General features: G+C 46.3%; 1 protein-coding gene and 1 long non-coding RNA gene across 4 annotated transcripts in view; one reads left to right on the forward strand and one right to left on the reverse strand.

Annotated features, from left to right (window-relative positions):
- The window catches only part of MARCHF3 (membrane associated ring-CH-type finger 3), a 148,417-nt gene that overhangs the window by 100,633 nt on the left and 30,872 nt on the right, over positions 1-16,912 (forward strand). For both annotated transcript variants that reach the window (XM_019422128.2, XM_019422127.2), the window contains 2 exons: positions 10,868-11,111; positions 14,596-14,800. In XM_019422128.2, the coding sequence (XP_019277673.1) occupies positions 10,924-11,111; positions 14,596-14,800 (393 nt within the window). In that variant the 5' untranslated portion in view covers positions 10,868-10,923. The remainder of the gene's footprint in view (positions 1-10,867; positions 11,112-14,595; positions 14,801-16,912) is intronic.
- LOC109250937 (uncharacterized) overlaps positions 1-16,912 on the reverse strand; it is a 78,215-nt gene that overhangs the window by 5,459 nt on the left and 55,844 nt on the right. Inside the window, exons 4-6 of one of the 2 annotated variants that reach the window (XR_008423905.1) lie at positions 6,565-7,143; positions 5,922-6,158; positions 1,785-2,089 (exon numbers count right to left, since the gene is read on the reverse strand). This is a non-coding gene — a long non-coding RNA (uncharacterized LOC109250937). Of the gene's footprint in view, positions 1-1,784; positions 2,090-5,921; positions 7,144-16,912 lie in introns of both variants that reach the window. The other variant, XR_002073268.2, reaches the window with a different exon arrangement.

The following is a 16,912-nucleotide window of genomic DNA, read 5'->3' on the forward strand; positions in this document are numbered from 1 at the left end:
AAAATGGGACACCCATTAGGTGTCTCCTGATGTGATACAATGAGAAGTATACAGTGTCACCTATGAGCTATTGTTGCCTAAGAGTTGAACTCTATCAAGGCCACTTACACGTTTACAGAAAACATAGGGGATAGAGGAACAAATTAAATGATACCGCAAGAAAGCCAATTTTGAATGTGGCTTTCTTCAGCAAGATAGTGGCAGGGAGAAGAAAAGGAGGTGGCAAGTAAGAGGTACATAAATAGACATCTAAATGTTGCATACTGGGGTGCCTGGGTGGCTCAGTCGGTTGAGCATCCTACTCTTGATTTCAGCTCAGGTCATGATCTCACAGTTGGTGGGATCGAACCCCAATATCAGCACGGAACCTGCTTGGGATTCTCTCTCCCTCTCTCTCTCTCTCTCTCTGCCCCTCCCCCCAGTCGTGCACACGCATGCACACAAGCTCTTTCAAAATAAATAAACATTAAAATAATCTTCATAGGAAAGAAGAAAAGGAGGGAAGGAGAAACACGTGTGGCAAAATTTTGATTCATTGTTAAATTGGCATGATGGGAGTATATCTCTGTCAGTTTACTTAGTATTCTCTCTGCTTCAAATTTTTCATGCTGAAAATATTAAGGAAAAGAATAACAGATCTCTCTCAGAGGTGGGAGTGTGTGGACCCACTGGGGCCGTGACTAGAAAAAAGTCATTATCTGATGATTAAAAAAAAAGATTACTTTTTGAAGGTATCCTTTTTTAAAAGAAAAACTTGTTTTGTTAGCTTTTGGGGGTAGTCACTGCAAACCAATTCCATTGCCTTACATCAAGCAATTGGAGGGGAATTTGGGTAACAAATAGTCTCTGGTGGAAAAGTGAATGCTGATCTTAGCTGGAATAACTTGCTTTCTTCAGCATCCGCAGTGGTTGGTCTCCAGGGGCTTATCTGGCTACATGTGTTTTTCACATTTATTAGTGAAATTGGAGATTCAAGAATAAAACACAGTCCTCAGGAACATTTTGTTAATTTGTGACACACTAGAGATTTTTTAGCCCATAAAGCAAATGAATGAGCTCCGTGGGGGCATAACTGTTATTTTCACCCTGGAAGGCAGTAAAGACCCACTGTATTTATTAAGCACTTAGAGAATGGCAAATGAATAGTGCTATGAAAATAGAAAAATATATTCACACTATTGCTATTAATAGTGTAATTTTTTTTGTATGTTCTGAAGGAAAACCCGTCAGATGAAAATTTAAAAGTAAAGATAGACAGACCTCTGTATAATATTTGACTGTTTTATCTTGGATGAGAATTTAATTCAGTGTCAGTATAAAGTTGTTTTGTTTCTGTCAAACAGGCTGGATCAGGTTAAGGAAACTCACCCCTTCTTTTTGGCGGGGCTGGATATACAAAGAAATGAACAGACCAGATATTTGATTCAGGACCTTCTTTCTAAGCGGCCACGGGGCCTAAGGGGATGTTCTGGTAAAAACAGTCCTCCATGCAAGTGATGTGCTGCGATATTTCTAACAGGCTTTAAAAATACTCAGCAGCTGGGGCACCCAAGTGGCTCAGTCGGTTGAGCGTTGGTTGAGGGTTGAGTCAGTTGACTCTTCAGCTCAGCTCAGGTCATGATCTCATAGTTTGTGAGCTCTAGCCCCACGTCGGGCTCTGCGCTGGCAGCACAGAGCCAGCTTGGAATTCTGTCTCTCCTCCTCTCTGCCTGTCTCTCTTTCTGTCTCTCTTTCTCAAAGTAAATTTTAAAAATAAACTTAAAAAGAAAAAGTAACATACTCACCTGCACGGGAGGCTTGGGGACAGCGCTGGCTGGTCCTCACACCGAAAAAGTCCGGATGAAGCCGATACTCCAGAGGATGGGGGCTGTGTCAGATGCAGGGATTGATGTCAATACGCAAGGTAAGCTGGGCCAGGCAGCGAAAGGAGCAAAGGCCAGAAGGGGGCATGTGCTCCCACGAGGACAAAGTGACTCCTCAGATTCCTTTGAAGGAGTTCAATGAATGCTTTGCATCGAGGTAGGTAGGAAGGAAGAAAGAGGCCTCATTCCCCGCCAGTAGGGGGTGAAGAACAAGAATCCAGAAGACCCTGTGAAGAGATTAAGTGATCAAGTGATCACGGGTAACTCAGCCGTTGGCTATATGGTGCATTTTCGTGTGCTTGTTTGCACCTTGATTTAAAAGACTAGACCCGTTTATTTTCAGGAAGCACCAAAAAAGAAACTGTGGCTTGTCTCTGCATGTATGCATATGTGTGTGAGTGTGTGTCGCGGAGAGGCAGGGAACAGAGTCGAAGGGCCAAGAAGAGTCATTCCAGGGGGATGTTTTTGTGCTTTTTAGCTATATTTACACAAGACTGTCAAAGCAGATGTCAACAGTTGTGCTTCCGTGAGATGTTTGCTTGGGCAGATGCGAGGGTAGCAAGGAGGGCTTGTAGAGGGGTTGGGCCAGGCAAGGGATCTGGAAGGAACCCCTCACACCCTCCCTGGCCCCCAGCTGTTGTAAGCTGACCCCGCTGCACTACAGTCTTAAGCACTGTCTGTTACCAAGTGCCTTCCACATGCCAGGCACACACCTATCCCAGATCCTCAGTGTCAGGGAGGAAAATGAGGCTTAGCTCCGGGTAAGTCTCGTCCATTCATAAGCGCTGGGTGGCAGTTATAAGCCAGGGCTCTGTCCCCTTCCCCCCACCATCCCAGAGTGCTCCTGACCCCAAAGCCAAATGTGTACAAAAGCAACGCAAAGACACCCAGAGACTCTGGCACGTCTCTAGAGCACATGTGAGATAATGAGCACATGTGGAATTTGGGAGGCTTTTAATGTTATGAAGCACACGATAGGGAGTCCCTCTGTAATGCCAAACACAGGGCTGAAAAGCGAGATCCAAAGAGTTTTAATCTTTACTCTGTGCTTGCCTTAATACTCCTCACCAAGTTGAGTCGCTTAAGTCAACCTTGCACCAAAGCCAAGCAAGGGTAATGGAGCCAAGTCTCTTGGGACCTCAAGGGCCTGAAGTGAGGCCTGGGCCCTCAGAACCTGGCAGAACGTAGAGCTTGGACATGACCCTGGGAGAGGGCAAGAGTGCAGCCTCCCCATGGTCTTGGTGAAATGCAAATGGGGAAAGCCCCAAGGCACCCGGGCTGAAAATACGCTAACAGCTGGCTTTATTCTCGGGGGTGGGAGGCTGAGGTTAGGCACACCTACACACCAGGCACAGGGCTGTTTGCACAGAAAAGGTGAGTGAGGTACAACTTCCTTTATGGTGGGCATTCACCTGGATGCTGGTAGAAAATGAATATGAGTGAAGCGACAGCCCGGGGACTTCTGGTTCTTAGGGTTTATTCTGCCCTCCTTTGGAGCCGAAACACCCCCTGTATCACCAGATATCCTGGTTAGCGTGTTGTACCCTCCACACTTTTCCTTAGGCTAGACAGGCAGCTGTTGGGTGCTAGGCATGCTGAATGTCATTTGAAGAATACGCTTTTCTTTTTCATCTCCCTGCGATGTCCCGGGAATGTGTTACTCTCTTTTGCCTGCTCCCCTCTGTGGTTTTTTCAACTTGTCACTTAAACATTTCTGATGTGTCCTGATTGCTCCCCGGTCCCCAGAACTCATCAGAGAGCCCTGCCCCACGCCCACCCCCGCCTCGGGAAGCAGGGGTCTGTGTCCCGGGTCCTGTTGTCACTTGCAAGTGTGACTCAGCTGCCGCTGTGTCTTTGAACACACAAGGCAGTTGTGGGATTCTTAATTGCCATTTTCATCTATATAATTAAAATTAAATGAAAAAATGGATAGCCTCCAAAATCCAAATTAATTTTATGAGTACTTCTTGAGGGGGAAAAAATATGTATAAACACTATAATTGTTACTTGATTTGCCTTCAGCAGAACGAGAGGATTTTACCTGCCTGAAGGGAAAATTAGTAATTTTAAATGAAAAAAAAAAAAAAAAAAAGATTAGCCTGATACTTCTGGTGCTTCTTGTGGCTGAAAGTCAAAAATAACAACATGGATGGAGAATCAAAACTAATAACAGGGAAGGGATAAATAACTCCGTGTGTCGCTTTCAAAAAGACGCTGTGTGATTGGAACTCTCTGGATCCTGATTCGTCACCGGTGTTTACGCTTTCCTCAAGAAAGTGTCTTTACCCCCCCACGTCAAAACCTCCTTAATGCTCGGAAACCAGCATTTCGCCTGCTTACTCTGCTATGCAAGTGTGACAGTGCGCACATAAGCGGAGCATAATGAGAAAACAAAAAGGCAAGTTTTGTTGTTGTTGTTGTTGTTTGCTTTTTTGTTTTTTAATCCACTGGGCCAGGCAGTGTGGCAGTGTGCAGTCTCATGAGGCGCCTGACGGACATGTTTGTAAAGACTTGGACGGTCCCTTTATTTGGAATGACAAACCCTCCGCTCCACATAATGAGGTCAGTGAAGCATCCAGAAAAGAAACGTATAATTTGGTAGCGTGGGTCTGTAAGCACAGCCCTGCCGAGGCTATTTCAGTTTAATGAAGCAGCTACTTTACCGCTACCCACTCTTAGTGAATGGCCTCCTTGGCGTGTTTTTGAAAACTTAAATGTTGCTGGTAATCATGTCCCAGCAATCTCCTTAGAGAGCCTTTGTGCCCTGTCCTCAGAAGAAATATGCCGCTTTTACATGTTAATGGTTTTGAAATTAGTCATTTGCTCCATTTTCATTGGAAAGGAAGGTCAGTGTGTGATTTCCCGCCTGCCTTCATTTTGTCTGAACATTCCAGATACTCCCAAGTCAGTTCATCAGGCATGCAGGGCACTGCCTGGTTATAACATGCCTCAAAAGCCAGGGAAATGTTCTATCAAAGAGCATTCTTATTCTCAGAGACTGTTCTTAGAATTCAGAGTCTAAAAGTCTCCCTCAGAGGGGGAAGTTCCTGGACAGCCTTTATTGCTTTTTTTTTTTTTTTTTTCGTTTCAATCACCAACTGACTTGTCCTGCCCGCTCATTGGTCTCATTATTGGAGGCCTTGCCCCCCTGAGTATGCAGCCCCTCTAGGAAGGCGAAGGGACGTTTTAGAGATACTTCCTGAGGCAAGTATCATGTAAAACTGAGGTCCACCTTCTGAATCCTGGACCAGGGTGAATGATGTGCAGTTCTGTGGGAGCAGAAAGCCATCGAGCCATTCCTCAGTTGTGCATTTCCATCCTCCAGCCCCCCACAAATTTAGGGCAGTTTCCCCCGAGTGAGCAAAGGCATGATTGCCAGTGGAAAGATGCCTTGCCCTCATGGCTCTGCAGCCCCAAAGAGGGTCTGGGAAACATTCCTCAAGAAATGCAAAGCCTGGCTTGAAAGGTCTGGACACTACACCATCAGCAACTTCAAAGGAGTACCTAGTAATCTCTCAGAAAATATTTCTTTTGAGCGGACAAAAGAATGAATACATTTGCTTCTTGGATTTGCTTTGTGGACCGACTCTGGTTGTGAGAGTGACAGGGTACCCTTCTAGAACATATTGAGACCTGAGGAGCGTGCTTCTTAAAAATCTCAGGAATTACTAGCATTGAATTTGTTGGTCCATTCTTGCCACAGACTGCCTCTCCAGGCTTGGGCCTGCTTAGTCCACTGCCCAGGCAGCCTTCCTGACCAGGTTAGTGCCAGCTAACACACATACTCTTATGCTCTTATTTTCACCTTTAAACCCCATGATAACTTGTACACCCAAACAGAGGTGCCAACATAACAGATTCCTCCCCCAGACATCTTGTTGTCCTACAACTAAAAGATTCAAGTTGAGTTTCCGCTGAAAATACAGTTCTGATAGAAGCAGGCACTTGGAGGCGTGGCTTGCATTTTATTTCCTAGTATATTTATCACATACTAGATAAGCTAAGATAATGGCAGCTGCTGTAACAAATAAACCCAAATATCTCAAACATAATACATACCTTCACTAAATATTCATCATGGACAAGTGACAACCTGTGTGCAGGGATCTGAAGGAGACAGGGCTGAGGAAGAGAAATAGATGTTCAGGGAAGAGGGTCCCTTCGTGCTCCCCCACCAAGAGAGACGGAGCAGTACAACGTCAGAGCTCAAGCATGATCCAGAGGTACAGCATGGTGGAAACTGACCAGCCATGGGGGAAGGGAGTTTTCAAAGAGAGAAACAAGATGCAACTCAGCCTAGAAAAAGAGCAGGAATTAAGGTTAATGTGGCAATAGTCCCCTGCACGCGGCTCATCCCAGTTTACGAAGCGTGTTCACATGTATTATTTTAGGCCTCACAAACAACCCGATCAAGTGGCTCAGGAATATTAGTGCCTTTATTCCAAATACGCAAGAGGTCTCAGCAAAGGCTGAGAGGCTAAGTGATTTAGCCAGGTGAGCAATGAGCCAAGGTGCAGGCGTGGGTGCCCTGCCTCCGAGAACAGAGCTTCCTCCCGGAACTCTGTGATCCTCAGGGAGGTTTCAGGGACCGCTGGGGCCAGGGGGGCTGAGGAGGTGAACAGAGGGCCCCTGCCTTCCCCTCCCCCACGTCTTCTGGCCGCATCCTCGTGGTGCCAGCCATGTTCCCATGGAAATCACTTACCAAAGGCAGACCGTTCAGAAACATGGCAGCAATTAGCCGTAGCCCGGCTGGGTTCTTGCTTTGGTAAAACCTGTACTGTCCTTTAAAGGGGTCACAGTTTAACAAATAGGCCTTTTTAATCTTCACAATGGTCTCATCAGGCTTTCATTCATTTAGCCACTCCCTCCTCTTTTGCCGGCTCCCTCTCCTGCACCTAGCGCCTTCCTTTTCACTCTGTGCAGATGGATTTGGCCGATGCCAAATCATGTTCTATTCACAGCCTGAGAAAGAAAGAATACAAGGTGTCAAGCCTGGCCAACAAAGGACCTGCCCTACCAGTGCAATCTGATGTTCAAGTTTACACAGACACACCACCCCCCACGGGCACTGTGGTTTTGTCCTGAACAATCCCAGACAGCAGAATTCTTGGCTGAACCAGGAAGACATGTTCCCACAAGAGCAGCAGTGTTGATAAGAAAGCGGTCGAATTGGTGCTTGAAATTTTGCAGAAAGACCAGTGGAAGCCCAGTTAGGCTGCAAACCGACAGCTCAGCTCTTTCCAGCGTCCACAGCAACAGCCTGCTGTTTTCCCAAGTGGCCCTAAAGGAGACAGGGAAATGCAGTGGGCCATTTGTCACTGCCCCCGGTGCAACATATGTATGCCAATTGGTGCATGCAGCCTACACAGGCCCACTCCTGCCCCAGGCCTGGTCTAGGCCTCTGTGCTTCCTTTTGACTGAGACTGGGGACAGTCTCCTCCTCCTCCACCTGGGGAGATGACTAGATCCACTGTTGTGGGGTCAGAACCAACTTAGCCCTTCCCACCATGATCTCAGGTGCCCATGCTCTGCATAATCCCTTCTATCCAATTTTCAATTCAAGATATGATCTTGTAGGGGCACCCGTGGGTAGTTCAGTGGATTAAGTGTCTGACTCTTGATTTTGGCTCAGGTCATGATCTCGTGGTCGTGGGATCAAGCCCCACCTCAGGCTCCATGCTGCGCATGCCTGGAGCCTGCTTTAGATTCTCTCTCTCTCTCTCTCTCTCTGTCTCTCTGTCTCTCTCTGTCTCTCTCCCTCCCTGTCTTTCTGCCCCTCCCCTGCTTGTGCTGTCTCCCTCAAAATAAATAAATAAACATTAAAAAAAAAAAAAAAAAAAAAGACATGATCTCTTCAAAGTGTGCGAACTCATCATGGGCATGCCAGGCTTGGTACCTCAAGATTATTCTGATGCATGGTGGTCTGTGAATATGATGGTGTATTCAGTGAGTGCTGGACTGGAGCATCGTATCCATCAGGTCCCAACTTGGGTTCAGGGCTTGCTTGCAGGAGAAGGCAATGTAGAGGAGCCTTCCTTCCCTTTATGCTCAACTCCGTGCCCAGCACCCACTGTGAATGAAACGAACTGATCAGACCACTGATGATCCCTTTTGCCTTTGAGAAGGGAAATTAAATGATGAAGTATATCACCCAGAAGTGAAATTACAGATATAAAATAAGTTTAAAGGGAACTCTACTTCTTGAATTGTTGTAAGGGCATTTTATTGCAGATTTAGGTCATATATTTAGAATTGCTTCCTTTGATGAGAACTTAATCTGGGTTATAAGTGAACGAACTTGGGGACATTGTGTGCCTGAGTGATGTCCCGTCACTAGAGTTAGCTTAATTACTGACTGCCTGGGTCTCATCTTCTCCCTCTGTGCACCTCTCCTCTGCCTCCTTCCCATGCCATTGAGCATAGGGAGGGAGCGTTTGGTCCTAGGAGTTGAAGTTATGCAGAACCTGAAAATAGACTCTCAGAATGCATCCAGACATAATGATTCCATGCGGCAAGAAGGTCACTGTGTCTGCTTTTCCTGCCAACACACCCCTGGCTCTTTATCTATGGCTGCCTTGTGAGGCAAGAGAGCTGTGCCAGGAAGTTACACTTGGTGACTAGGAGGCATTATTAGAATTTAAAATCATGTCAATGGGGTTTTATAAGAGCAGGGATAGGGAAGGGGGATTAGACAGAGTTTTAGAAGTCGGTCTTTGAACATCCTTTTGTTCTGTGGCCTGAGAGCTACTATAACTCAATTACTAAAAAAAAAAAAAAAAATATCTGGCCTCAGTTACAAATCAACTCCGCCCTGTCAACCCTGCCAAAAATTAAAAAGACATCCACCCAGAAAGTTTACTGTGGTTATCCAAGTGGTGGGATCATCTGTGAGTCGTGTTGTTTTCTTTGTACTTTTCTGTACTTTCTATAACATACGTTTCTGGCTTTTACAGTGTTAAAAACAAACAAACAAAGGCAACAAATCCTATTTAAAAAGCAAAACTAGGGGTACCTGGGTGGCTCAGTTGGTAAAGTGTCCGACTCTTGGTTTCAGCGTAGGTCATGATCTCATGGTTCGTGGGTTTGGGCCGCGCTTCAGGCTCTGGGCTGACAGCACAGAGTCTGCTCGGGATTCTGTTTCCCTCTCTCTCTGCCCCTCCCCTACGCATGCTCAAACTCCCTCTCTCTCTTTCTCAAAATAAATGAAGAAACTTTTAAAAAATAATAAAAGATAAAAAGCAAAACCACACTGGCTAATTATCAGGGTGTGTCCTTGACTGCCCAGTGCCTGGTGGTTGGAAAGCCCACCAGGGAGGTGACGACAACATGTGGGGACAGCCCTGCCTGTGCCCCTACATCGGGCCTCTGACCAGGGCTGGTTGTCCACTACCCCGTCCTCACTTCTGGCTTCCAGAGGTCTCCCAGGACAGGCCAGATCACAAACACTAAGAGGAATGGTGACGGCCAAGGACAGGAACAGGAACATGCTGGAGCAAGGCCAGCCAGACACCTCAGCACAAGGAGGGAATTCCATTCCTGTCCAGTTGCCCCTGATGGCCAGGCTCCTTGACATGTGCTTTTCGGGAGGGATAGTGTCAGTTCAAGTTCACCTGCAAGCACTATGTTCTCATCCTAACAATGTCCAGTAGATGCAGATTGTTCTGGAAGTTGGGATGATCCTGTTTCCCAGACCCATAGGAGTCAAGTACGGTATATTAACCAGGAGAAACAGCTAGGAGAAAGCAACCCATGGAGGAATTCCAAAAATCCTTCGGGGGCTGTGAGGTGGATTTATTTTGATTTGGGGCCTTTACCATCCAGTCTGGTTATTGATGTGAATTCCATCCGTCAACCAATCCTGCCTCTGTCTATAGAGTCTGGGCTGTCATGGGCTCCGGAGCTTGAGATGAGCAGGCTGGGCAGAAATAGCCATATTCCTAGAGGTGAGATTCAACGCCTGCAAGTTTCTGTAAAGACGTCTGTTTCTCATGTATCACATGCAGACCTGTTACTGGATACGGTGGGGTTGCTCACACCGGTGCATCTGGGTGCTTTGAATTTGAGGTCTGGTTCAAGCCCCCACCACACGGATCGGGGACAGAATTCCTTGCAGGCTCTGTGACAGACTGTGTGTCAGGGAGGCAAGGCCTTTACTAAGAATGCATTTTAAGAGCCTGTAGAGAGCTCATTCGTCATCATTTCTTGTGTTCCTCTATGATGATGCAGTGTCCCTGGATTTTAGGTATTCCACTAACAAAAACTCAATTCTAATGTCTTGATTGTGATGTCCATTAAGAAAAAATATAACGAGCTCATCCAACTAATCATTTCTCATGAATAACTATTTAAGACAAGGCTAAAATAGGTTAAGTTTTTAAAGGAAGTTAATTGTCAAGATATATTAAGTAGATAATTGTATTATGGGACACAGATATGGCAATGGTCAGAAATGTGGTACATTAATTGAACGATTCACTTTGGCAAATATTGTCCTAGAAGCTGATACTTGGCCAAAGTCTTTTTTTTTTTCTTTCCCTTACTCTCTTTTTTTAATCTTAGCATCTCAGAATGAAGCCGAATGGAAAATAAATTGCTTACAAGAAAAAAAGAGTTGCGAGCGGTTTTAATAAAGATTCTAGTAACTTTGAGAGAGTGTCAACAAAGACTTATTGCTTCTCTGGCACAGAGCAAGAGAACCACTTATCTCCTCTTCAGATCTGGCTCCAGAGCCATCAGGCCCTCTCCCCTCCAAGAGCAGGGATCCTAAATGTTCACGTACACTGCTATTTACGTATGCCCGCCATCTTGTTCACAACCACATCCACTGTTTCTCGTGGGTTCTGTGTGTGTGCACACAGGTGTTACATGGTAACAAGATAATGCACCACGTCTAGGCTCCCCATGTTATTCCTATTAAATGACGACACGGCGATGTTGGTGGCCTGTAGTTCTCCATTTTCTATTAACCACCCTGCCCAAGTAAACTGTTTTCTGATCTCTCCTAGATGGAAATCTTGCATGAACGTGGAAGCCATTAGCAGAGTAATTGCTGTCTGTTACCATGACAACCAGCCGCTGCAGTCACCTGCCGGAAGTGCTGCCAGACTGCACCAGCTCGGCTGCGCCCGTGGTGAAGACCGTGGACGACTGTGGCAGCCTCGTGAATGGGCAGCCGCAGTATGTCATGCAAGTTTCGGCCAAGGACGGGCAGCTGCTGTCAACAGTAGTGCGGACTCTTGCCACCCAGAGGTAGTACCGCTATTAAATAAATGAATCTGTAACTGAGCGGGAGCACTCTTTGTCAGATGCCGGATGCTAAAAGGAATGTAAACAGTACTCAGGGCTTTGTGTCAGGTGAGAGGAGGTGCTGAGGGAAGAAAAAACTATACAAGTTCTCTGATCAGCGTTTCTATAGCAATGGGGTGTAACGCTAAAATCCACACTCCTGAGTTCTCCAGTTAAAACACTTGCAGAGAGCCAGGCAGGGAAGGATCCCACAGGACACAGGATGGCTTTCTTTACCTGTGTTATTTGGACAATGCTATGATAAATTACACTCTCTGTCGCCATGTGCTAACAAAGGTAGCTCTTTGTTAGAAAGGAGGGAAGGAGGCACCTGAATTCCGGTGACAAAGCCAAAGTGATTAGACTTGTGGGCACAATTTCTGAAGTGACCTTCCTAGTGTTTGTGCTAATCAGCACCGCCTGGTGGGAGCACTATTCCTGGGTGAGTCGCTTCTGTGGTATGTCCCCACTCGGGAGGGGGGGCACTTCTGTTGCCCCCTCCTTTGCGCCCCATGGGCCCTTCACCCCTGATCCTTCACAACATACCCTGCCTGCCCCCACAGCTTGTCTCCCTTGGATGATGAAACAAAGCAAGGCCGTAGGCTCTGAGCAGCCCCGAGATGGCTTATCCAGGCCGGCACTTGGTCCCTGGAGCTCTCCCCTTGTCTGGTGGCAGACTGAGAGCCATGGGCTGTCCAGCCAATACATGCTCCTTGGCTTCTCCAGCTTTCTTGCAGAACAGTTACGTGCAACTTTGATCTACTAATGTAAAATGCCTGTCAACACTGGACCTGCCCTAAGATGCCGGCACCGCCACTCCTGATTCTGGAAGGTTGGGCCAGTAACTCACATGTTGACTGCTTATCTTTGTCTGAGGAACGCAACCAAGCCCTACGGTAGAGATACAGGCCCACATGCACCTGCAGCAGGACTATGGGTAGCACCACAGCGTTTTCCGTTACCCCAGCCTGGACACAGAAGCCACCAGACACAGACTTACACACTCATGCATCTTGTAAACATTCCCCACACACCGCCTTCTGCCAATCTGTGCAGCTAGCAAAGGGATAAAGTAGAAGAAAGTCAATATATATGTTCCCACCTCTCAGAAAGCTTCTAACAATTGGTTTAGGACTCAGAATATGATGAGGCAATGAGCACCATTGCTCACCTGCTAACTGAGACAGCTGACCGGGTGTACCCTGAAGCCTTCAGACACCTTGTTTAATCAGAAGAACAGGCTTAGACCTATGAGCCAGTTGTGTGAGTGTGTGTGTGTGTGTGTCTGTGTGTGTCTGTCTGTCTGTCTGTGTGTGTGCATGCGCGCAGGCGCACAGATCAGGCATTTTCACGTGTTCTACCAGGTGCTCAGGTAAACCAGACGATTTTCGACTTTCACGTGCATTTGGCTCAGTGGGAATGAAGGAGGCCAGGAATAGTCAGAGACAAAGTCAACTCTACTCCTTAAACTTTCTTCTCTCAGCCCTGAGCATGAGTGGATCCCACTTCCGGGCAAGTGGGAAGATGTTTTTCCTCTTTTAAACCTTCACTTGTTCCCAGGATCATCCCAGAAAGGTCTTTGGGAAACAGCAGTTACTTCCATGGCCATTTCCATTTGGACCAAAGATGGTGTCAAAGAGAGGGATGGGTCTAGGTTGGGCGAGGACCGGTGCAGAGGCTGTTCTTCAGGTTGGCACATACAGTGAGAACATAGTTTAAAACCTAATGCCCAGTAAAGAAAAATATGAGAAGCAATATAAGAAGATGTCGGTCAGAAAGGAATGGTCCTCTCACAAAGACACAGTGTGCACTGGGAGGTGAGGCCATGTCAGTTTGAGCCCTCCATTGGCCACTAACTTCCCTGATGAGGGCCATGTCATTGGACTTTTCCTGACCTGAGTTTTTCTGCGAGCGGAAATAGTTACCACTAACTATGCATGTACTATAGGCTGGTCCCTATTCTAAGCTTCTGATTTGAACTGTCACTTCTCACAGTCACACAAGAGGAAGACACCATTCGTGCAGCCGCTCTGGAAAACAGTGTGGAGGTTCCTCAAAAAATTAAAAATAGATCTACCCTAGGACCCAGCAATAGCACTGCTAGGAATTTACCCAAGGGATACAGGAGTGCTGATGCCTAGGGGCACTTGTACCCCAATGTTGATAGCAGCACTCTCAACAATAGCCAAATTATGGAAAGAGCCTAAATGTCCATCAACTGATGAATGGATAAAGAAATTGTGGTTTATATACACAATGGAGTACTACGTGGCAATGAGAAAGAATGAAATATGGCCCTTTGTAGCAACATGGATGGAACTGGAGAGTGTGATGCTAAGTGAAATAAGTCATACAGAGAAAGACAGATACCATATGTTTTCACTCTTATGTGGATCCCGAGAAACTTAACAGAAGACCATGGGGGAGGGGAAGGAAAAAAAGAAGTTAGAGAGGGAGGGAGCCAAACCATAAGAGACTCTTAAAAACTGAGAACAATCTGAAGGTTGATGGGGGGTGGGAGGGAGGGGAGGATGGGTATTGAGGAGGGCACGTGTTGGGATGAGCACTGGGTATGGAAACCAACTTGACAATCAATTTCATATTAAAAAAAAAAAAAGAGGAAGGCACCATTCTTTGTGCCTGTTTTAGAGATGAGGAAACTAACATACAGAGACATGACATTAGTTGCGCCAAATTAGCCAGTATGGTTAGGCACCAGAGCTGGGGTTCAGGCCCAGGCACCACTCCAGAACCTGCCTCAGGAACCACCACACCATGTGCCTTCAAGAAATGCGCAAGGCTGGTTTTTCTTAATTCATGGCAGAGCTCTAGACTCAGGCCACCTCTGTGGGACACACCCGTTACTTGCGTTGAGCTTAGTATCCTTAGCATCCTAGGAAAGCTCAAAGGATCACCTGCCGCTCAGCTCACGGCTCTGGTTCAGACCTCAGTTCTATGCAACAGCTTGAGAGCTAGCTGCCAGTTAACTTCCCACCCCTCATTCTCCTACCCTTATGAAAGGAGAAAGGAAAAGAACCTGTGAGTTTTTCCAAGTGTCCTGGCTTGATTCAAAAGACGAAGTTTGCCTGGAAACTACAGTTGATGTCTTTTCAAAACAATTTCTGTTTTTAAGGGTGAGGAGTAGTTTTTATTTTTCGATCGGGAGTCTGCCTGAACAACATTCACGTCCAAGACAAAAATAACACACTGCTCGCTTTCACCCACTTTTGGCCCTGGGCCATCCCCTGCTTCTTTATATTGGCGAAGGGAGATGCCCAAGGACCCCTCCCCCGCCATGTACACAGAGCGTACATCTAGGGTTTGAAAGCAAGTGTCTGTTGGAGCAGCTGCCACTGGGGAGGGTCTGAGGGACGCAGAGCCAGAGGACCATCCTCTTGGTGATGGTCTCCAGCCTGGTGACCAGCAGGCCCCCCTCCTTCTCTTGCAGCCCCTTCAATGACCGGCCGATGTGCAGAATCTGCCACGAGGGCAGCAGCCAAGAGGACTTGCTCTCTCCCTGCGAATGCACAGGGACCTTGGGGACAATTCATCGGAGCTGCCTGGAGCACTGGCTGTCATCCTCAAACACCAGCTACTGTGAACTCTGCCACTTCAAGTTTGCAGTCGAGCGCAAACCCAGGCCGTTAGTGGAGGTCAGTAATTGGGGCACGTCCTGAAAACTTAGCTCTAATGAGCAAATGATGTCTGCTTTGATGCCCAGATCACAAACCCCACGCAGCTCAATGAAGCACAGCGGGAGCAATGTGTAAGTGTGTGTGTGTGTGTGTGTGCATGTGTGTGCGTGACACAGACAGAAACGGCTCACGAGCTCACTCTGGAGCCGACAGTAGAAAAGTGATCTCCATGAAGTGGAGACAGGAGATGGGAAAGCAGTGTGAGGAGAAAGGGGAAGTTTATAAAGTTGCTGTCCATTTTCCCATTCCTGAGAAGTGAGACAATACTTTCGCTTTGCATACCCTCTGCCCCAGTTGAAGCAACAGATACGTGGGCATTTGGCTTGCGTACTCTGCGAGGTCTCTATGAAAAAAATACAGCTGCATAGTATAATGGATACAGCCCCAGACTTCCTGGATTTGAGTAGTGCCATGACCTTAGGTAAGTAACTTTACCTCTTGAAATTACTATGTGGATTACATGAATTAAGATTTCTAAAGCACTTAGAAGAATACCAAGTACATATCCAAGTGTTTGAATAAAAAAAAAAATCTCTCTTAGGAAATTATACACAAGCTTTTTTCAGTTAATAACCTAATATTGGAATCTCTTTTCTTAAAAGGAAGGCATTTCAACCCAGCTATTAAAATGGCAGGACACTCTTTCATATTTTAGGAGCCACACATTTCTACGTTAGACCAAGGGTCTGGTCTATGCATTAGCTAGGGGAAGTAGAAAATATCACTAGACTATTTTGCCCTCTCTCCTACCCTCAATGTCTATTAGACAGTTAAAAATTGGATGTTAGCAATAATAACTATTCTAATATATTATGAGCTGGAGCTAATTGAGAGAGACCAAGATCAAGATTATGTGCCTATAATCCAGACCCGCTGATAACCCACTCTTTATTTCGGCAGCTGACCCAGCGAAACTTGGGCATTAAGCTAGAGCTAGAAATCAAGACGCCCTTCTCAGAGACTATTTAAAACAGTATGTTAGCGCCTCAGCACTTAAGGCTCTGGAGAACTCTGTATGTACATGCTCTTGGGTTTGACCTTGAGAATTTAATCAGGACCTGTAACTGGGGCCTGTTTTAGCAATGACTTACTTGCCAAATGGCGTAAAATTTATTGGACTTGCCTCAATTCACCCTATGCTTTAAGACTCTGGATCAAGTGACCTCTTAATTTAGCAGCCTTGCTGCTTGACATCCACTCTCAGAAATTCATATTTGTAGAGTGCCTGTCAGGGATCTGGCCCCATGCCACGTTCACTGGGATTTACATTCCAGAACTTCTCTGCAGAAGGTGCACGGGGAGGTACATAATTAAATAATAAACAAGGGAGGTGGAAGATTTCTCAAGCCCGAAGGCAAAAGTTAAAAAAGAAGCCTACTTCTCCTTTCCAGAAACTTTCTGGAACCTCCCCAAGTTGGTATTGCAGCTTCTCCAGGGAAGCTAACTTCCCAGAGTTAAAAACCAAAAACAAAAAAAACCCAAACAAACAAAAAAAACCAACTCTGCTTTAAAAGGGCTGTGGATCCAGTGGTCTTGACTGGTCTCTCCCCGGTAAAGAAGACTCTTATTTTCACTTGGTAAAAACCCCAGTGTGTGTATGCGTGTGTGTATGTGTGTGTGTGTACACGTGTGCATTTCACATGCACACATCTTGGTTTTTCTCAGCTAAATTGCCTGCATCGAATCACCCAGTGAACCCCTTCCTTCTCAGAGACAGAAACATGTACCTCTACACAAAGGTTCTTCAAAGTGGCCTATGCTTGGCCACAGACTCTGGGATCTTAGGCAACTGTCATTAAACAAGGAAACGGGGCAAATGACCTTGAGAATGTGTGAGGTGCTCTGTAAGATTTAGGGCCATGCCTACAAAAACTTCACCCAGACGGTCACCAGTGGTGAAATTTTCATTGCACAAATGGAATGTGACATTTTTCAGAGTTAATGATGATTGAACAAGTTGAAAGTGAAAGGCAAACCTTCTCAAGCCGGGGGAGGCTGGCCGTTTGATCATCCCATGGCGAAATGAACTTGCTGTTTGACCACAAGCAATAAAAAGAAGTTGTCTTTGGT

Source organism: Panthera pardus, unplaced genomic scaffold, assembly GCF_024362965.1.
Source record: "Panthera pardus isolate Hobbes unplaced genomic scaffold, ASM2436296v1 HiC_scaffold_2, whole genome shotgun sequence".
Classification (NCBI taxonomy): Eukaryota; Metazoa; Chordata; class Mammalia; order Carnivora; family Felidae; genus Panthera; species Panthera pardus.